General features: G+C 40.6%; 1 protein-coding gene across 11 annotated transcripts in view; it reads right to left on the bottom strand.

Annotated features, from left to right (window-relative positions):
- The window catches only part of LOC127983648 (pumilio homolog 2-like), a 130,208-nt gene that overhangs the window by 36,474 nt on the left and 70,504 nt on the right, over nucleotides 1–23,230 (bottom strand). For 10 of the 11 annotated variants that reach the window (XM_052585850.1, XM_052585853.1, XM_052585849.1 and 7 more), the window contains exons 11-13: nucleotides 15,124–15,241; nucleotides 1,625–1,765; nucleotides 1,149–1,451 (exon numbers count right to left, since the gene is read on the bottom strand). In XM_052585850.1, the coding sequence (XP_052441810.1) occupies nucleotides 1,149–1,451; nucleotides 1,625–1,765; nucleotides 15,124–15,241 (562 nt within the window). The remainder of the gene's footprint in view (nucleotides 1–1,148; nucleotides 1,452–1,624; nucleotides 1,766–15,123; nucleotides 15,242–23,230) is intronic. The other variant, XM_052585857.1, reaches the window with a different exon arrangement.

The following is a 23,230-nucleotide window of genomic DNA, read 5'->3' as shown; positions in this document are numbered from 1 at the left end:
CATGTCAAATTTCAAAGCTCTCAGAGCTTGTGTGATTGATCTGCATTAGTTTATATGCCTTAACTCCCATATGGACAGCCTATATTTTAGTCCTTTATTGGTTTTGGGGTGTATAAAAATATCAGTTAATTTAACAATCTTAGCAGTAAAATATTTTTAGCCAAGAAACCATTTCATATATGGGAGACCTTAGAGATGAGGAAAAACATTGTTGGGTTTAGTCCTACCTCCGGTAGGGGTATCTCAAAAACTAAAGCACCTTTTGACCATTTGTCACTAGCCTATTTAGCGTGACGCAGAAGACGCAAATTCGCCTCGTTCGAGTGAATGACGCGAATTGAGCATTTCGCACGATATGGGCGTTAAGCGCGAATGGTGCTTTTTGTGCATTTAAGCGTTTGACATGAAATTCACCTCTGCTGCCCGAGTTGAAAAACTTTCCCGTTAATTGCGCCACGTTAACCAGTCAGAAGCCTGCTAGGAGTCACTCATTCAAAATGAGGAACGACTGATGTTGTCAGTGAGTAGTCAACCGGAGCTATATGAAAAAAGTTCATATTTCTATAGAGACAGGAATAAAAAGGACCTATACATATAAAACATATTAATAGATTAATTGAATAAAGGCCAAAGATAAGACACGTTTATTTTTACCCCAAAGGAATAATATTTTATCTTGAACCACTAAAGAGACATCAGAGCCAGCAGCAAATGTCAGAAGGTCTAGCCGAGGTGAGGCTGCTCTCAGCGGATACATGATTACTGAGCTCCTGCTGATTGCATGGAGCTCATCTCCGAGATCGGCGAAACACATTTTTAAATAGATGCTGTCTTTATAAATAAACTGCATATTTGAGTTTAAAACAACTTCATTCTCACTTGAATTTCACGCACGAATGAAGCAAATTATCTCAAAATGTTCAAGCGTCAAACTAGACGCAGTAGACATGAATTTGACGCTCTATTCGCATTTGGTGTGAACACAGCATTATGTTGACATGCGCTGAAAACCATCTCAGGCTAAGTAGTACACACTGATGTGACAATCAAAATAGAACATAAAAAAGTGGCAGTTTGATGTGCTTATTTAACTTTGTTAACAGTCAATCATGGATGCAAAAGCAAATGATGCAAATGGTGAAACAAACCTGAGGAGCCAAAGGCACCAAGTGCAGAGCCTAGCCCAACACCTAGAGATCCAACAGTGCTGCTGAAACCCAGAGAGGTGCTAGGAGGTGCCGTGCTTGTATGAGAGAATAGTGAGCTGCTCTGGGAGCTGGGTGCCACTGAGCCAGAGCCATAGAAAGAATTGGAGGGCAGGCCACTAGAGGGTGGAGGTGGGTGCTGCTGAGGTTGAGGCTGCTGGGGCTGTTGGCAACCCATGGACCGGTACAGACCATTAACAGGACCAGACATGTTGTTACCTGAACCTGATGCAGATGCAGCTGCAGCTAGATAACAGAGGATGGAAAGAAGCCAAAGGAGGAGGAAAATGTAATGAAACTAAACTGTAAACCAGTTTGGTCAACAGAGTAATAATAATAAAAAATACATTATTAAATACATTATTAAGTCCCATTAAGGTTTTTAATTCAAAAAGAACACAAAAGACAAGCATATTCACCAGCTTGTGCAGCTGCTGGGTTGATGAGGAGTGGGGTTTGGACCAGTCGGACATGTCCACCCAGGCCAGTGCGAGCTCCAGGACCCATAACCAATGCCCCAGTCTGATCATAGTAAGCAGCTGGAGCTAGAACTTGGTAACCTGATCAAAGCATAACAAACGGGTCTGAATCAGAGTTTTTAAAATGTTTTATTTCAGGGTTTTTTTTGGGGGGGGGGGGGGGGGGCTCACTATTTAGGATAAATCACGTAATTGTGAAATCTACAGGCAAAAAAAGTTCACATTAACTAAAGACGGGGGGCACTAGTGAGCACCGCATGGATTAGACGCTTTCTCGTGGAGCTCCGTCAAACTCTCACTAAAAATCCACGCTTGCATCTTTTAAGTACAACCATGGGCAAACCTAAAGCTAAAGGGAAAACTATGAACCCTGATTCTCCTGCCAAAGAAGACAGTAAGACAACTTTATTTGTTTCAAGACGACGACGCTAGCAACCAAACCGAGCTAACGTTAACTACAGATGCAACCACCAGCACCAGCCAGACCTCAAGTTCACAACCCACTCTGGCTAACATCCTAGCGGCTATTGGAAAACTGGAAGAGGACATAACGGCCAGATTTAATGGCCTGGATTCAAAACTGCACCTCGTTCAAACCTCCCTTACCAACCAAGCAACATGTATTACTGATCTTGAGGGAGCAATGACCGATCATGACACCCGCATAACCAGTCTCGAGCGCCTCTGTGAGGAAATGATTGAATCCAACACAGCCATGAAGCGCAAATTAACTGACCTCGAAAGCCGCTCAAGACGGTCAAACATTAAAATCGTGGGCTTACCAGAGAAAGTTGAGAAGGGAAATCCGACTCATTTCATAGCCGACCTCCTGCCAAAACTTCTCGGATCTTACAACTTCCCCACTGGCCTGAAAGTGGACCGAGCCCATCGGATAGGCGCACAATCCTCATCGGCGCAGTCATTAGATGGAACTACCAAAATTGTCAAAATACAATTTTTTTTGTATAAAAACTTGGAAGTTTTTAGAATTGCATGGAAAAACAGTATGTCCAGCTATAGACAGGCTCTAAAAACTGCTAGGGCAGAGCATATACACAAACTCATTGAAAATAACCAAAACAATCCAAGGTTTTTATTTAGCACAGTGGCTAGATTAACAAATTACCAGATGCCACCTGATTCAAATATTCCACCAACGTTAAATAGTAATGACTTTATGAATTTCTTCACTGATAAAATAGATAACATTAGAAATACAATAGTGAATGTAGATTCTACAGCGTCTAACACTTCAGTTTCATCCATCGCACCCAAAGATACACTGCAGTGATTTACAACTATAGGACAGGAAGAGCTAAATAAACTTATCACTGTATCTAAACCAACAACATGTTTATTAGATCCTGTACCCACTAAATTACTGAAAGAGTTGTTACCTGTAGCCGAAGAACCGCTTCTCAATATTATTAACATCGTCGTTATCTTTAGGTCACGTCCCAAAAACAATCAAGTTGGCGGTTATCAAACCTCTTATTAAGAAACCAAAACTAGATCCTAGTGTGTACTGGCAAATTATAGGCCTATTTCAAATCTTCCATTTATGTCTAAAATTTTAGAAAAAGTTGTGTCTGCTCAATTGAGCACCTTCCTGCATAAAAATGATCTGTATGAATAATTTCAGTCAGGTTTCAGGCCCCACCATAGCACAGAAACTGCACTTGTTAAAATTACAAATGACCTGCTCCTTGCGTCAGATCAAGGCTGCATATCATTTCTAGTCTTACTTGATCTTAGTGCTGCGTTCGACACCAAAGATCATGACATACTCATAGATCGATTACAAAACTATACAGGTATTCAAGAGCAGGCTCTAAGATGGTTTAGATCCTACCTGTCCGATCGCTACCATTTTGTTTTCTTAAATGGGGTGTCATCTCATTTATTATCAGTAAAATATGGAGTGCCACAAGGATCCGTCCTAGGTCCCCTTCCATTTTCATAATACATGTTGCCCCTTGGTAATATTATTAGAAAATGCGGAATTAGCTTCCACTGTTATGCTGATGATACTCAGCTTTATATCTCAACGAGACCAGACTAAACTTCTTAATTATCTAAGCTAAGAGAGTGTGTTAAAAATGTAAAAGACTGGATGACAAATAATTTTCTCCAATTAAATTAGGATAAGACAGAGATATTAATTATTGGACCAAAAAACACTACACAGAATCTTGTAGATTACAATCTGCAACTAGACGGATGTACTGTTACTTCATCTACAGTTAGAAATCTGGGTGTTATATTAGACAGCAATTTGTCTTTTGAAAATCATATTTCCAATGTTACAAAAACTGCGTTCTTCTATCTTAGAAACATTGCCAAGCTACGAAACATGTTATCTGTTTCTGATGCAGAAAAGCTAGTTCATGCATTTATGATCTCTAGACTGGACTAATGTAATGCACTTCTAGGTGGTTGTCCTGCTTCATCAATAAACAAGCTACAGGTAGTCCAAAATGCAGCAGCTAGAGTCCTTACGAGGTCAAGAAAATATGATCATATTACCCCAATTTTACAGTCTCTGCACTGGCTACCTATTAAGTTCGGTATCAAAATTATCATTACTTACCTATAAGTCCCTAAATGGTTTAGCTCCTGCGTACCTAACTAGCCTTCTACCACGCTACAACCCATCACTCACCCTAAGGTCACAAAACGCTGGACTTTTGGTAGTTCCTAGAATAGCAAAGTCCACTAAAGGAGGTAGAGCTTTCTCACATTTGGCTCCCAAACTCTGGAATAGCCTTCCTGATAATGTTCGGGGTTCAGACACACTCTCTCTGTTTAAATCTAGATTAAAAATGCATCTCTTTTGCCAAGCATTCGAATAATGTATTTCTTAAATTGTGAGTGTAGTTGCATCTGATCAAATGTGCATTTTTATTCATTAGCTTGGGTTAAACTAATTTTACTTTGTTGGATCAGCGGCTATGCTAATGATGTCTCTATTTTGTTTCTATGGCAACTAGGATTTACACAAGCTCCAGTCTGGATCCAAAACACCTGAGAAGAGATGATGCTGACCCTCAGAGGACCTCAGATGATGCTAACCCTGAATCAACAACAGAACTAACAATTATTGCTACATGTGTGACTGCATCATATAATAATTATTAATTAATAATATTGATAATGTTCATCGTCTAGCTGACTACGTCTTGTATTAATTTTTTTCTAAAAATCCTGTCAAACGTGCACAAACTGACAGTAACCACCATAAGCTACTACTAAATATTATAGAAACATAATTTTCTGTAAAGTTGCTTTGTAACGATTTGTATTGTAAAAAGTGCTATACAAATAAACTTGAATTGAATTGAATTGAGTATCATATAGATCAGTGGTTTTCAACCTGTGGGCCGCAGCCCCCTAGTGGGTCGCTATGGTTAACATATGTAAAAATATCATAATAACATAAGTCATAACATAATAACATCATTTCATATAATTAATTAAAAAAAATTATATTAAACTGTAACTATCCACTATCTGAGCTATCTGAATTGGTTTAAGAATAAATCACCAATTTATATTTTTGCTGCATATGCTACAGAACAACAAGGTCAAACATGCATAAATGGCTCATGTTGGCTCATGGCTCAATGTCAACATGTTCCCTCCTGACTGCTTGCTCCGGTGACGAGCTGGATCTGGTTTTCCCATTTTGCTGAGCGGTGCCAGCCTGAGTTATTTTCTGTTCATTTCCAGTCCATTCTAGGGCTGTGTGATTATAGAAATCGTCATAAAATCACGATTTGAGCATGCGCCTTTTCTAAATCGCTTTATAGCACGATTTTCCGTGGCCCTGACCTCTCGCAGTATGGTATCCAACCCAGTCAGAACGCAACGCCCCTAGCGCGAGAACAGAACAGATTGGGCGTATATGCCTAACTCCATGTTCAAACACTGTCTTTGATCCGTCTTTTTTTCGAGCCCATGTTAACGGATATGAGCATTTACACTGCACGTGGTAAAAGGCTAGAAACAAAAACGAGAGAAAATAATTAATATCTAGCACATGAGCATGGAGAGAGTTGTGAGTGCACAGGACGCAGTTTAAGTGAGAGGAGACCCGTTTTGACTGTGCACACTCTCTCCGCACAAGAACAGCGTGTATCTGAGCTATCTATATTTAATGTGCTTTCGCCTTTCAACACCTGAGGCACCGCTACAATTAATGAGCTCTATGAACAATGCATGGCAAAAAAGAAAAAAATTCCCTGGACACAGGATTTGTTTATTTATATCTATTTTTTTTTTGCCATAAGTCTTTGTTACACCTTTACTATAGTGATTATTTTGACTTATGTCTGTTCTAGAAACGTTTCAACTTTTTGAAAAAGCTCTAATTGTTTCTCTTTTGGAAAAATGTTTCAAATTCATCCTGAATACATTTATGACTGTAAAGAATATCTGTGTGTGTCAAAATTGTGATTAAAATCGAAATTGCAAAATTGATCAAAGAAATTGTGATAGGTGTTTTTTTTATTTTGTCTATATCGCGCAGCCCTAGTTCATTCATTGGTTGTGTGGGCCGTGAGTTAAAAAAGGTTGGGAATCACTGATATAGATCACAAGTGCAGTATAAAGTACCTCAAGGCTCAGTACTAGGCCCGTTACTCTTCACGCTTTACATGTTACCCTTAGGAGATATCTTCAGGAAACACGGTGTTACTGATTATACTCAGCTCTGTATTTCTTTGCAGCCCAACAAAACATACCAATTTGAAAAACTAATGGAATGCATTGTCGATATAAACAACTGGATGACGAGTCATTTCTTACTGATAAATTCAGAAAAAAAACAGAGGTGTTAATTATAGGACCTAAAAGCTCTGCATGTAATAACATAGAATGCTGTCTAAAACTTGATGGCTGCTCTGTCAATTCATCGTCATCACTTAGGAACTAAGGGGTGCTATTAGATAGCAATTTTTCCTTAGAAAGCCACATTTCTAGCATTTGTAAAACTGAATTTTTCAATCTCAAAAATATATTTAAATTACGGCCAATGCTCTCAATGTCAAATGCAGAAATGTTAATGTTAAAAATGCATTTATGACCTCAAGGTTAGATTATTGTAATGCTGTATTAGGTGGTTGTTCTGCACGCTTGGTAAACAAACTCCAGTTAGTCCAAAGTGCAGCAGCTAGAGTTCTTACTAGAACCAGGAGGTATGACCATATTAGGCCTGTTCTGTCAACACTGCACTGGCTCCCTATCAAAACATCATATAGATTTTAAAATATTGCTTATTACTTATAAAGCCATGTATGGTTTAGCACCTCAGTATTTGAATGAGCTCTTGTTACATTATAACCCTCCACGTCTGCTGCGTTCTCAAAACTCAGCCAATTTGATAATAACTGGAATATAAAAATCAACTCCGTGCGGCAGATCATTTTCCTACAGTATTTGCTATTTGGCGCCTTAACTTTGGAATAACCTACCTAACATTGTTCAGGAGGCAGACACACTCTTGCAGTTTAAATCTAGATTAAAGACGTATCTCTTTTGGATAGTTTGATTTGGATATGCTTCTACTATCCAAATCAGTTAAAGGATTTGAAAGTGACGTGACATTCAGCCAAGTATGGTGACCCATACTCAGAATTTGTGCTCTGCATTTAACCCATCCGAAGTGCACACACACAGAGCAGTGAACAAACACACACACTTTGAACACACACCTGGAGCAGTGGGCAGCCATTTATGCTGCGGTGCCCGGGGAGCAGTTGGGGGTTCGATGCCTTGCTCAAGGGCACCTAAGTCGTGGTATTGAAGGTGGAGAGAGCACTGTACATGCACTCCCCCCACCCACAATTCCTGCCGACCCGAGACTCAAACTCACAACCTTTCAATTGCGAGTCCGACTCACTATCCATTAGGCCACGACTTCCCCTAAACCTTCCCCTAAGATTTTTAGGCTGCATTAATTAGGTAAACCAGGAACACTTCCCATAACACCCGATGTACTTGCTACATTATTAGAAGAATGGCATCTATGCTAATATTTGTCTGTTTCTCTCTAATTCTGAGGTCACCGTAGTGTGGGTCAGAGGGTCACACTGAAGTCACCCGGATCGGTATGTATCCAGACCAGATGGTGGATCAGCACCTAAAAAGGACCTCTACAGCCCTGAAAGACAGCAGACACCAGGACAACTAGAGTCCCCAGATACATATCCCCTTTAAAGACCTTGTCTCAGACGACCACTGGGACAAGACCACAGGAAACAGATGATTCTTCTGCACAATCTGACTTTGCTGCAACCTGAAATTGAACTGCTGGTTTCATCTGGTCAGAGAAGAACTGGCCCCCGACTGAGCCTGGTTTCTCCCAAGGTTTTTTCTCCTTTCGGTCACCGATGGAGTTTTGGTTCCTTGCTGCTGTCGACTTTGGCTTGCTTAGTTGGGGTCACTTCATTTACAGCGACATCGTTGACTTGATTGCAAATTATTACACAGATTAGAGCTGAAGATCTTTGCCCTAACCCGACGGGACCCGACGGGTTCAGGCTTCATTGATATCATCTTACGCGGGCTTAGGCTGGGCTCGGGCTTGCGCTCCGGTTTGCGAGGTAAAGAGCGTTCATTTGATGTGTTCTGATTAGCGCAAGAAATATGCGAAAATGGATGCTGAGTAGGTGTGACGGAGACTTGCCTCTGGCGATTATGTTTTGGTTGCACCAGCAGGTGTGGAAATGTTTTGACAATGTTTATAATGAGATTAATGAGTGAATAATGGCACACCATCAGTGAGCACAGGAATGCGTTGACATCTACAGAGGATTCAATCATTTTCCTCCACTAAAACATGTAGGCTAGCATAATCTCTGTGTGTAAAGGTTGTTTAAATGATAACTAAATATTCATTGAGTTTTAAATGCATAATGTTGACAAGAGTATATACGCTAATGTTGGCATTATTCTTTGATTAAATATCATTTGCTAGTGGCGAAGCAAATCCGGCAGAGCCTTTATCTTAATTTTGTTATTGCCAAATACCTATCTTAATTTAAAATTTTACTTGTCAGTTTTGGGCCGAAACCTGTCGGGCTCGGGTCCTGTCGGGCCTAACTTTTAGGGCCCCATTACAGCTCTAACACAGATATTATTTAAACTGAACTGAGATGATGACATCACTGAATTCAATGATGAACTGCCTTAAACTGTCATTTTGCATTATTGACACACTGTTTTCCTAATTAATGTTGTTCAGTTGCTTTGACGCAATCTTCTTTGTTTAAAGCGCTATATAAATAAAGTTGACTTGACTGTTAGGAGAGGTGGAAGTGGAGCTGCTCTATTTAAAGATGCCTATCAATGCAAACAAGTGTCCTTTGGTCATTACTTGTCTTCTGAATATCTAGTTGATTTACGCATTCTGTATATCATTATTTACAGGCCTCCAAAATACTCTCCAGTCTTTTTTAAAGAGTTCACAGAAATGTTTTCACTGATTTTCTCAGAGTTGACTGTTTTGCTTTTGCAGGGGATTTTAATATTCACATAGTTACTGCCAAAAAGAAAACTACAAAACAAATTATAACACTTTTGACCTGATAAAAAAGATTTAATCATCAGTAGAGGTCCAAACATTTCATCCATTGTTATTAAAGATGTAGCACTATCTGATCACTTCTGGATTTCTTTGATATATTGATCTCTGCTACTACTGAGTCTAGATCGGTCTCTGTCAGAAAGAGATGCATTAATGAAAAGGCTATATCTATGGAGGCTATATCTTTAACACCAAGCATTACTGTAGACCCTGCTGATCTTCTCTTTGATTCCTGTAACTCAAAAGTTAAGAATGTTATTGATAATATCACTCCTGAAATAGTCAGAAAGAAGTCTGGCAGACAGAAATCAGCTTGGAGAAAATCAACAGCAGTTCAGAGTATGAAAAGACAATGCAGAAAACCTGAGTGGATGTGGTGGAAGACAAAACTTTAAATTCACTATAGCATCTATAAAGATAGCCTTCATGCTTTCAGTGTGGAACTAGCCACAGCTAGACAGAGATTCTTCTCAAACCTTATAAACTAACTTAACACTTGCACTCTTTTTGCTACTGTTGAGAGACTGACAATACCCCAAAATCAGACTCCCAGTGAAATGCTCTCTGACAGCAAATGCAATGAGTTTGCTTCTTTCTTTTCTGAGAAGATCAATAATATCAGAAAGGCGATTAGCACATTGTCAAGTTATGCAGAGGTTAGAGAGATTCAACCGCAATATCAAAAAGAAATACTATGTCTATTTTTAAAAGCAATTGATAGCAAAACGTTGGAAGAAATAGTGCAGCATCTAAAATCGTCTACCTGCTATCTTGACACACTTGCTGCCAGGATTCTGACTAGAACCAGAAAATCTGAGCATATCACACCAGTCCTCAGGTCCTTACACTGGCTTCCAGCTACATTTAGGATTGATTTTAAAGTACTTTTACTTGCTTATAAATCACTCAATGACCTAGGACCGAAAAACATTGAAGATATGCTCACTAAATATAAAGCTAACGGAGCACTCAGATCATTAGGCAAGAATTAGTTAGAAATACAAAGTGTTCATAAAAAACCAAGGGGAGTCCGCTTTTAGTTATTTCACCTACAGTTGGAATCAGCTTCCAGAAGAGATCAGATGTGCTAAAATATTAGCCACTTTTAAATTTAGATTCAAAACTCATCTGTTTAGCTGTGCATTTATTGAACGAGCACTGTGCAATGTCCAAAGTGATTGCACTGTATTTTATGCAACCTGAAATTATGTTTTACATTTATTATAAATATATTTTTAAATCATTTTCAATGTTTTTAAATTCCTTGTTTTATTTTTTGTGATTATTTTTTATTTTTATGATTATTTTACTTACTTTTATGTAAAGCATTTTGAATTACCAATGTGTACGAAATGTGCTATATAAATAAACTTGCCTTGCCTTGCCTTCAAGGGTAAGTAGATGATGGACGAATTTTCATTCGAAAAAATAAATACATTTCAATTTCACCCTTTAACAAGACATTTAAAGGTGGTGCACTATTTTGAGCCAACAAGAAATAATTATGTTTTTAGTATTTCTGTCACAGCTACTGATGTTACAAACACGCCAGGTTCCACCTCCACACAATCACAGCGCACACCCTCACCTGAATACTGAATCATCACCACCTGCTCCTCATCACCAAACTCATCATCGCTACACCACAAAAGCCACACACACGCACTCAGTCAGCGTCCGGTCACGTTCGCGACAAGATCATTCCTGTGTGCTAACTATTAGGACTAACTCCTCTTCTACCTTCTCTCTAAGGATTACCTCCATCAGCGAGGGGGACGAGTGGAAGACCGCCTTCATCACCCCTACTGGTCATTATGAGTACTGTGTCATGCCGTATGGACTTGTAAACGCCCCCTCCATATTCCAGGACTTCATACATGAGGTGCTCCGGGATTTCCTCCACCAGTTCGTCCTAGTCTATATCGATGACATCTTGATATACTCCCGGAGCCTGGCAGAACATCAGCGCCACGTTGCAGAGGTCCTGCAACGCCTGAGGGACTACCAGCTCTAACTGAAAGCAGAGAAGTGTTCATTCCATCAACCCTCAGTCCAGTTCCTTGGATATACCATCGACCGCAGTGGCATCCGGATGGACAAGGGGAAGGTAAGCGCAGTCAGGGACTGGCCCATTCCTACCACTATTAAGGAACTGCAGCGATTCCTTGGCTTCGCCAACTTTTATAGACGATTCATTCAGAATGTTAGTACTATCACCAGCCCTCTAACCAACTTCCTTCGTCAGAAGCCCAAATCCCTGTCATGGACTCCTGCCGCCACCGAAGCCTTCCAGGCCCTAAAGCGAGCCTTCACGACCGTCCCACTCCTCGTGCATCCAAACCCCGAACCATTCATTGTGGAAGTGGACGCCTCAACCACCGGAGTGGGAGCGGTCCTATCAGAGCAGCAGGGGACGCCCAGCCGCCTCCATCCATGTGCCTTCTTCTCCAGGAAACTCAACCCGGCGGAGGTTAACTATGACATCGGGAATAGGGAGCTACTTGCCATCAAGCTTGCCCTAGAGGAGTGGAGACATTGGCTGGAGGGAGCCAAACATCAGTTTCAAGTTCTCACTGACCACAAGAACCTGGAATACCTTAGAGCAGCCAAGAGACTCAACCCCAGACAAGCCCACTGGGCGTTATTCTTCACCCGCTTCCAGTTCTCCATCTCCTACCGCCCAGGGGCAAAAAACGTAAAGGCCGATGCTCTATCCAGATGTTACGCACCCGAAGAAAGGTCAGAAAATCCAGAACCCATCCTCCAGGACAAGGTCATAGTCGCCCCTATCACCTGGTCAGCAGAGACTCTACCTCCTGCAGAAGCTCCTAACAACACCCCGCCGGGTTGCCCACCAGGACACCAGTTCATCCCCAGGACACGGCGCACTCCACTCATCCACTCCACCCATACATCACTTGGCACTGGTCACCCGGGGGTCAATGAAACCCTCTCGTTGCTACGGGAATGCTTCTGGTGGCCCAACATGGCCTCGGATGTCAGAAGGTATGTGAGTGGATGTACCAGCTGCGCCATGTCCAAGAGTCCTCGCCATCTACCATCTGGCAAACTCCATCCTCTGCCCGTTCAAAATCGCCCGTGGTCACACCTAGGGGTGGATTTCACTACGGACCTTCCACCCTCTGACAACACATGTATTCTAATTATTGTGGATAGATTTTCTAAAGCTTGTCGTCTTCTTCCTCTGAAGGGTCTCCCCACTGCCATGGAAACGGCAGAACTGATGTTTAACCATCTTCAGGTACTTCGGCATCCCAGAGGACATCGTGTCGGATCGGGGTCCCCAGTTCATCTCCCGGGTATGGAGAGCGTTTCACTCCCTCCTAGGTTTGGCCAGCAGCCTGTCCTCCAGCTATCACCCACAGTCTAATGGGCAGACGGAAAGAAAGGTCCAGGAGATCGGATTATTCCTCCATACCTTCTGTCACGGCCACCAGAACTCCTGGAACCAATTCCTGGGGTGGGCCGAGTACGCACAGAACTCCCTCCGTCAATCCACCACCATACTCATACCCTTCCAGTGCGTACTCGGCTACCAGCCACCTCTATTCCCCTGGTCTGGAGAGCCCTCTGATGTTACCGCTGTCGACTCGACTATTGGTTCCGGGAGAGCGAGAGGGCCTGGGACGCGGCCCATCACCAGCTTCAACGGGCGCTCTGTAGACGCAAGACGGCAGCCGACCTTCGCCGGTCCGAGGCCCCCCAGTACCAACCCGGTCAGAAGGTCTGGCTGTCTACCAGGAACATCCACCTGCGTCTACCCTGCCGCAAGCTTAGTCCCAGGTTCAATGGCCCATTCACAATCACCCAGCAGATCAATCCAGACACCTACAAACTCCAGCTTCCACTTGAATACCGGATTCACCCCACATTCCATGTCTCACTCCTGAAACCTCACCATCCCTCTGTTCTTCCATCCACAGAACCTGGCGAGACGGAAGCCCCCCCTCCTCTCCTCCTAGATGACGGCGCAGCCTATTCGGTCAAGGACATCCTGGATTCCCGGCGGCGTGGTGGGCAGCTGGAATAATAGTGGACTGGGAAGGATACGGTCCAGAGGAACGTTCCTGGGTCCCACGCAAGGACATCTTGGATCCCGCCTTGCTGGATACCTTCCACTCCATTCACCCCAACCGACCAGCTCCAAGGGAAGAGGACGCCCACCACGTTGTCGGGGTCCCCGGCCCTCAGGAGCGGGCCCTGGGGAGGGGGGTACCGTTACAAACACGCTAGGTTCTACCTCCACACAATCACAGCGCACACCCTCACCTGAATACTGAATCATCACCACCTGCTCCTCATCACCCACTCATCATCGCTACACCACAAAAGCCACACACACGCACTCAGTCAGGGTCCGGTCACGTTCGCAACAAGATCATTCCTGTGTGCTAACTATTAGGACTAACTCCTCTTCTACCTTCTCTCTAAGGATTACCTCCGAAGACTCCTCTTCTACCTTCTCTCTAAGGATTACCTCCGAAGACTCCTCTTCTACCTTCTCTCTAAGGATTACCTCCAAAGTCCTCAATTCCCCTACAGTGCGTGTGTGTGGTTCACCTTCCCTTCTCGAGGTCACTACCTTCCCGGCATGGATCCCAACACCCATCCACTCCTCACTACCTGCTCCTCTGCTTGTGTCTTTAATAAATAACATCTTCATCTGTTACACCTCTGTCTCTTGAGTGATCCGTAACAACTGACTGATTTCGCTAAAATCTTGTCGCACTCGCTAATTAAGGATTAACGTGAGGGGCATGACAGACTTAAGTACTGCCAAAATGAGCACAAAAGCACTGTGAACATGCATTTCAGTGATAAAAAGATTTACAAATCAATAATCAGACAGTTCTGCCTCCATGTTTAAATTTTAGTGGTAGGGGGTGGAACAATACACAGATGTGGAGGTCGGGGGTCATGGTTCAATACAATTTCGGTACAACAGGAAAAAAGAAAATCTATGCTCAATTTCGAATTATTATTTTCAACCTATATGTGAAAATACTAAATATTACATTATGTTTTATATATATATATATATATATATATATATATATATATATATATATATATATATATATATATTATATTGTTGATTCTGTTGGTATAAGGAAACACGCACATGCACACACACAAACATACAGGCACAAACACACAGAACTCAAACACAAAACATCAGTTCCAGCATTGCTAACAGTTGGTACTTTAAAAAAATAAATTACAGTGATTGGAACTGAAGAACACAACCTATAATTTACATAATAAATAATAGTTTAGCATTCAAATGTTACATCGCAAAAAATGGAAATATTATGGAATATTTGGAATTGTGCCAAATGAGGGAGGTAGGATACACAAGCACAAAGCTCCATTTCCCAAACAGTTGTGTGCACAAGCCTGAGAGTCAGCACATGGTCACTGTCTAGTGGGCTTTGTTTTCAAGTGCGCAACTCACTTCGGTACAAATACATGTATCATTCCACCACTATTTAGTAGTTGTGAAAATTTAGGCAAGACCCCAGAGAATGTGACATATTAGTTATTTAGCATGAAAAGCCACTCAATGCAAAGTCCATAAGTATCTGCCTTCAATTATCCCAAACTAGCTAGAAATTGCATGTGAATCAGCATGACCATGAACTTTTCTGGGTGATCACTGGAAGTCGCTGGAACTGTTAATGGCCAAAAACACACATTTCTTCTGATTCCCAGAACACATAAACAAATCACACAGATGAACAGAAATGAAGCACAGCCAATGATTTAAGGAACAACCAACCCAAGACTACCTGCACAAGTTAAAAGAGGTAAAGAATGTCAAAGCATAACTCACCTGGCATGCCTGTGAAGGCCAGCGCTGGGTTTGCAGCAGCTGCAGCAAGGGACTCCTGCTGACTCTGTTGGCTCTGGCCAGGGGTCAAAGGTCGCTGACTGGTCCCTGCACGAATCACCTGGATTGGGAGATGGAAGAGTTACTTGAAGTAAACCACTAGCCTCTAATGCTATGTGTGTGTTTCATTAACTATTAATTTTTAGTAATGTCAGCCTGAGTTGGATGGATTTAAAATAATGAGCACTACACTGTTGGACACAAGCAGTGTGTCGCTGCAGATTGAACACAGGGATGAAACGATTTACTGTGAGCTGGTTGAAAATCAATTCAAATATGTGACATTTCAAATCGGATGAGATGCTAAACAATTGCAATTCATTTACAGGTAGGAGTTTATATGAATGTAGGCCATGTCTGAGGGGAACATATCTTTAGAAACATTTAGATGGTATTTTCTGTTTTCATCTTGCCTCTGTATAACGCTGGGCTGTACCGATTGAAGATTTTTCTGGATCAACTAGCAGTCATTCATTTGAATGTTTTATTAATGGTTTATTGGCCTCAGGTGTTTGCAGTGTGCAGTATGTGTATGCGGTCAGCAGCGAGAGCGCAATAAAATAACGCGAAAGCACAATAAAATAATGCATGAGCACGAATCTCTCTGTTCGCACGCAGATTTCATTTGCTCTGTCACAAAACCAGACGTGCTTGCTCAGATACACGCTGCGCGGAGAGAGTGTGTGCACTTAAAACGTGTCTCCTCTCACTTAAACTGCGTCCTGTGCACTCACAACTCTCTCTATGTTCATGTGCTAGATATTAATTATTTTCGCACGTTTTTATTTCTAGCCTCTTACCGTGTGCAGTGTGAACGCTCTGATCCGTTAACATGGGCTCAGAAAAAAGGCGCATCACAGACAGTGTGTGAACCTGGAGTTAGGCATATGCCCAGTCTCTTCTGTTCTCGCGCTAGGCGCAATGCATTCTGATTGGATCGGATAACATACTTCGGGAGGTCAGGTTTAGAAATCGCTCACGCTCAAATCGTGATTTTATGACGATTTATTTTGCTAAACCCTAGCATAGTGGCACTGCGTGCTACAGCGACTGAGTGCACGTACTGATATGAGAGAGGCTCTCACATGTAACGAAAACCCACCAATTCACTATCTCAACTAATTAGAATACTTCATAAGACCAATAAAAAAAATAGTTTTTGTGAATTGTTCAGTACAGGTCCTTCTCAAAAAATTTGCATATTTCGATAGTTCATTATTTTCCATAATGTAATGATAAAAATTAAACTTTCATATATTTTAGATTCATTGCAAACCAACTGAAATATTTCTGGTCTTTTATTGTTTTAATACTGATGATTTTGGCATACAGCTCATGAAAACCCAAAATGCCTGTCTCAAAAAATTAGCATATTTCATCCGACCAATAAAAGAAAAGTGTTTTTAATACAAAAAAAGTCAACCTTCAAATAATTATGTTCAGTTATGCACTCAATACTTGGTCGGGAATCCTTTTGCAGAAATGACTGCTTCAATGCGGCGTGGCATGGAGGCAATCAGCCTGTGGCACTGCTGAGGTGTTATGGAGGCCCAGGATGCTTCGATAGCGGCCTTAAGCTCATCCAGAGTGTTGGGTCTTGCGTCTCTCAACTTTCTCTTCACAGTATCCCACAGATTCTCTATGGGATTCAGGTCAGGAGAGTTGGCAGGCCAATTGAGCACATTAATACCATGGTCAGTAAACCATTTACCAGTGGTTTTGGCACTGTGGGCAGGTGCCAGGTCGTGCTGAAAAACGAAATCTTCATCTCCATAAAGCTTTTCAGCAGATGGAAGCATGAAGTGCTCCAAAATCTCCTGATAGCTAGCTGCATTGACCCTGCCCTTGATAAAACACAGTGGACCAACACCAGCAGCTGACATGGCACCCCAGACCATCACCGACTGTGGGTACTTGACACTGGACTTCAGGCATTTTGGCATTTCCTTCTCCCCAGTCTTCCTCCAGACTCTGGCACCTTGATTTCCCAATGACATGCAAAATTTGTCCAAAAGTCCAGTGCTGCTTCTCTGTAGCCCAGGTCAGGCACTTCTGCCGCTGTTTCTGGTTCAAAAGTGGCTTGACCTGGGGAATGCGGCACCTGTAGCCCATTTCCTGCACACGCCTGTGCACGGTGGCACTGGATGTTTCTACTCCAGACTCAGTCCACTGCTTCCGCAGGTCCCCCAAGGTCTGGAATCAGTCCTTCTCCACAATCTTCCTCAGGGTCCGGTCACCTCTTCTCGTTGTGCAGCGTTTTTTGCCACAATTTTTCCTTCCCACAGACTTCCCTCTGAGATGCCTTGATACAGCACTCTGGGAACAGCCTATTCGTTCAGAAATTTCTTTCTGTGTCTTACCCTCTCGTTTGAGGGTGTCAATGATGGCCTTCTGGTCAGCAGTCTTACCCATGATTGCATTTTTGAATAATGAACCAGCCTGGGAGTTTTTAAAAGCCTCAGGAATCTTTTGCAGGTGTTTAGAGTTAATTAGTTGATTCAGATGATTAGGTTAATAGCTTGTTTAGAGAACCTTTACATGATATGCTAATTTTTTGAGACAGGCATTTTGGGTTTTCATAAGCTGTATGCCAAAATCATCAGTATTAAAACAATAAAAGACCTGAAATATTTCAGTTGGTGTGCAATGAATCTAAAATACATGAAAGTTAAATTTTTATCATTACATTGTGGAAAATAATAAAATTTATCACAATATGCTAATTTTTTGAGAAGGACCTGCATGTTCATTTACTGTACATGTACTCAAAACTGGTAGTCACACCTTTTCCTTTAATTACTGCCTCAATTTGGCGTGGCATGGAGATGATCAGTTTGTGGCACTGCTGAGGGTGTATGGAAGCCCAGGTTTCTTTGACAGTGGCCTTCAGCTCATCTGCATTTTTTTTTCTGATTTTCCTCTTGACAATAGATTATCTATGGGGTTTAGGTCTGGTGAGTTTGCTGGCCAGTCAAGCATACCAACACCAAGGTCATTTAACCAACTTTAGGTGCCAAATCCTGCTGGAAAATAGGGCTATGTAATTGGGAGAAAATATCTAATTGCAATTTTTTTTTGACAGATATTGCGATTGCGACTGTGAATTGATTTGCAATTTTAATTTTGCAAAGTCAAGCTTCAGCTTGATATTGTCAATAGTGTGCAGCACAGTATGGGTATCGTTACCCTGCTTAAAAAAAAATAAAAAAATAAAAAAATTAGAAACCATCACAGAAATGCATTAAAACAATTACAAAATTATTATAATTTTTTTATATTACCTTATTTTTTATATATATATATATATATATATATATATATATATATATATACAATTTTAAGATCATAGTTTTCAGTGATAAAATGCAACACTGTAACACTGTTACTGCTGGAGTAATTTCAATGTGCTGTTTTGAAGTACGTTCATATTATATACGCCTTAAAACATTTCAGCGCACAGCATGCCAGGGTAGCCAGGTTTTCAAAACAAAACCTCCCAATTACTATTCAAAACTAGCCCAATAGCATTTCAAAAGGGGGTTTACTGGTATTCCAGGGGGTAAAATACACGTTTTATGGAGGGGTTCCTTAAACCACAGACTTGGCAACACTGTAGCATGCAAACTTGATGAAGACTGCACTTAGATGTGTTCGATTTGAAGTAGTGCTGATTAGATAGATCAGTGTGTGTCATCAAAGTACTGCTTTGTACTGAATTCATTCAGTGAGCGCACTCAACAAAACTGATAAATTTCAGCGAGGACTCATCTGAATGCTTCTGTTTTGTCATTGCATCCGTTAACTCAACAGAATTGTGTGTGATTAGTTAAACTGCGCAACACTGTAAAAACACCTAAAATGAAATATGGCACAACATAATTTACAACATTGTCTATTCATATATATATGGAATTATTTTACTGAAAAATTTTATAAAACATTATTGTTGCACGAAAGTACATTAATACAATGTGAGAGCGTGAATCTCTCCACTCGCGCACAGATTTCCGTTGCTCTCAGATATATTCTGCACACTTGAAATGTGTCTCTCCTCTCACTCAAACTGTCTTTTGCACACTCAAATCTCTCTGTGCTCATCACTATAGATATTATTTTCACACCTGAATTAAACGTTGTCAAAAGTTATCAAACAATCAGATTTTAAAGATGGATCTGTAATTTCTTTACAATTTAATACTACTTAGTAGGGCTGCACGATGTGTCGTTTAAGCATTGATATTGCGATGTATGAATCCACGATAGTCACATCGCAGGATGTGCGATGTAGGTTGTCATAGTTGATCCCTTATTCGTTAACTGTACGGGCCAGCTGCTCCCCGGCCCTTGACGAATGTGATTCACCGATTAACTGCACAGCTTAACCATCATAGAGTGAAAGTTTTGACAGGGCAGAGAGAGAGAGCGCGCGTGAAAGAGCATGTGAGAGAGAGAGCGCGAGCGCGCGAGAAAGAGAAACAGATGGAGAGAGAGAGAGAGAGAGCCCCGGCTGCACGCTCACCATCTTCAAACAACACGAGCGGTGTCTTGCTCTCTCTCCCTCACGCATATCAATCAATTGTCACAATGGTGTCGATGTTTAAATAATTTAAAATGAGAATGGAAGTGTGCTCACCCCATTTTTGTTTGTAAATTAGATTTTATATCGCAATATATATCGCTGAAAAATAAAATATTGCAATGTCATTTTTTCCCAATATCGTGCAGCCCTACTACTTAGTCATAATATTATAAATGAATCAGGTGTTTGGATGATTTGTAAATAACCTTTAACAGTTTGGTCAAACCATTTTGAACAATTTATCTAAAAGAACAAAGAAGCATATGATTCTTAAAATTCATGTGGTCATATCAGAGCAAGCTCCAGACCATAACTAATGGTGGCACACGGCTTCCAATATGGGGGCACGCAATCAACAACAATAACATGCAAAAACAAGGCATAAAACCAACCAATACCGTGCAAGTGGACACCCATTCAGCTAGTACAAACTGTCAGCTCATTCCCCATATAAAAGAGAAGAAAATCACAAACTAATCAGTATTACCATAATCATGTCACAACAAAAACAAAACATATTGACAATTATATGCTAATAACATTCTAATAGCCACACTTCACATTTAAGCTTACATAAATTAAATGCATAATTTACCTTTTAAAAAAGCTGAAGGCAGCACATGTAGATTTAAAAATTTCGCCTCATTGGCCCTAATCACAGAGTTTAAGCCAACCGGTGTTTGCGTGATGTCAGATGGAGTAGGTGGTGCTGGATGATAAGGCAGGTTGCTAATAAGGCCTTGCAGAAGCAGAATCGACAACAACCTCTTGCCGCCGGCCCTGGGTCGTATGCCTATATATTTGTGTACTTTGATGTTTTATATATATATATATATATATATATATATATATATATATACATATATATATATATATATATATATATATATATATATAAAACAAACACTGTATTAAAACAAAAATTATTGTTATACATTGCATCATTTACAACTATTTTTACATTTGTTGTTGATTTGAGGAGTTGTTACTTATTGCCATCATACTAACTGAGAATCTGTTGCTATGATTTTATATTCAGTTGAGGTATCTATCTGACATATGACATAACATTGATGTTTTATATAAAGTCTTTGGGTCCATAGGCAATAATATATTGTTTTTAGATAAACTGCTCAGAGACCAACCAGTTGGACAGAGGTTATGTGCAAATCATCCAAGCACCCAAATCCTGGCCATTTCTATTAACATTGCTAAATATTATTAAACTGGAAAGAAATTAAAGATCCATCTTTGATTGCCTAAAGAATTCCAGGTTCAGTTCACTCAGCCAAAAGCATGATGTAAATAATATAAATGTAACAAATACAAGGAAATGTAACAATTTAAAAAAAAAAAAAAAAAATATATATATATATATATATATATATATATATATATATATATATATATATATATATATATACACATATACATATATTTTTTTTGTAGAAAATCAGTGTGACTGGAGCAATGATGCTAAAAATTCAGCTTTTAACTACACTCACAAGTGAATATAAAATTATTTTGTGGGATTAATTAAAAAATTCTAAATAAGCTACAAACATAAAAATCTATACATTTATTTTGCCCTCACATTCATTCTTGTAACTCTTCCCTCTCAGTCACACACCTGACTGAATGGTTCATTATGCAGCTAATTATGCGGGCCTTTGTCTTCTCAGGTGTAAATCCCAATGATATATTTATGATAGTTGATGCCTACTCGCATATGACTTTTACAAATAAAAAAAGTGTCTTAGAAAATTTAAGTCAATCTATTGTTTTCTGTGAGTCAAGTCACCTTTATTTATATAGTGCTTTAAAGAGCCACACAGATGGGAAATCAAAAATTACCTGCATTACAGTGTATGATGTAGCTGTCCATCAGTGTAAACAATGTGCAAAGTAATTAAACCAAAAAGTACACGATTTATAAAGTTATTGGCTTCTAAAGTAAGGAGTCGACTCTGAATCGCTGAAACGAGTCGTTATAGATTTCAAATCTTTTGCCCATCTCTATGTACGTCACTAGGGACACTTTGCATAATAATCTCCGCCTACCGTCATGGGAGAAACGGAACTCTGACCTGCCCCACCCCCCACACAGACGCTCTGGTTGGTGTGACAGCATCATGTCGAGAAGACAGTGTGTTTTTAATTGTAAAGCCAAGTTTGCTTTATTTTCACTGCCAAAGAATGAAGATCAGAAGAACCAATGGCATTTCACTGATGACTGCTTTCCTAATCTCGGTGAGTTTTAAGACGTTTGGCCATAAAAGAGAGTTCATTACCAACTTTATTTAGACCAACAAGCATCTCCGAATCACAACGCAAAGTATGATTATGAAGTTATGTGTTTGTTTTCTCCCAAGCGTCTTATCAGTATGTCGCGCTAGCACTAACAGTTATATGTTAAAACCCTCTGGAGTCGATTAACGCGGATACGCGTTATGAGTCATTTTCCCCTGATAACCCACGAAAAAGTCGGCGCTGATCTTCATTTACAAACACGTCATTAAAATGAAGTGTAACTCAACTAAGAGACAAGAGAGATATATCTATAGAAAGCTTGACATGTCTGCTTTAAAACTAAACAAGTGCTGCCGAAAACAGATATTCTGTGATAAAGTAATCCATATGAAAACAACGTGATGTCCAATCTTTCACGTCTCACTTCATTATATCTAATGTGACCACGCCCCCGCGCTGAACGCGCTATTCAGATTCAAACTGAAGCGCGCGGCTTGAATATGCCCACACAGAAGAAAAAGCAGCGAGACAGTTCAAGTTTTTTATTTTACTGTTTGCTTCACGATGAGAGGAATAAGACATAATTCACCCCAAAAAGATGCTAACGCATTGTTTACCGTGAAGTTGTGTGCAGAACAACCAATCAAACCTGACTATGTTAGTTGACCAATCAGAACACAGTATGCTACCGAAAGGTGGGGTTTAAGGAAACTGAATCTTTTGAACAGCTTTGCGCGAACCGTTTGGGGATCTCTGAGAATTGAGGTAATTTTAAAATGATATTTTGCCAAAATGACAATGTTTTTTAACCTTGGATGGATTTAAACCTGTTGTACAGGACTTATAAACAGTGATAGGAAGCTTAGAATTTTCATCTTACTGGCTCTTTAAACAAAATACATTGCGTCAAAGCAACTGAACAACATTCATTAGGAAAACAGTGTGTCAATAATGCAAAATGATAAAGGCAGTTCATCATTGAATTCAGTGATGTCATCTCTGTTCAGTAAAATAGTGTCTGTGCATTTATTTGCAATCAAGTCAACGATATCGCTGTAGATGAAGTTACCCCAACTAAGCAAGCGGCAAGAGGCAACAGCGGCAAGGATCCGAAACTCCATCGGTGACAAAATGGAGAAAAAAACCTCGGGAGAAACCAGGCTCAGTTGGGGGGCCAGTTCTCCTCTGACCAGACGAAACCAGAAGTTAGTGTGAGTGCAG

This window comes from Carassius gibelio, chromosome B20, assembly GCF_023724105.1.
Source record: "Carassius gibelio isolate Cgi1373 ecotype wild population from Czech Republic chromosome B20, carGib1.2-hapl.c, whole genome shotgun sequence".
NCBI classification, from domain to species: domain Eukaryota; kingdom Metazoa; phylum Chordata; class Actinopteri; order Cypriniformes; family Cyprinidae; genus Carassius; species Carassius gibelio.
Note: the sequence above shows the minus strand (reverse complement) of the source record. Positions and strands in the feature narration are given on the sequence as shown.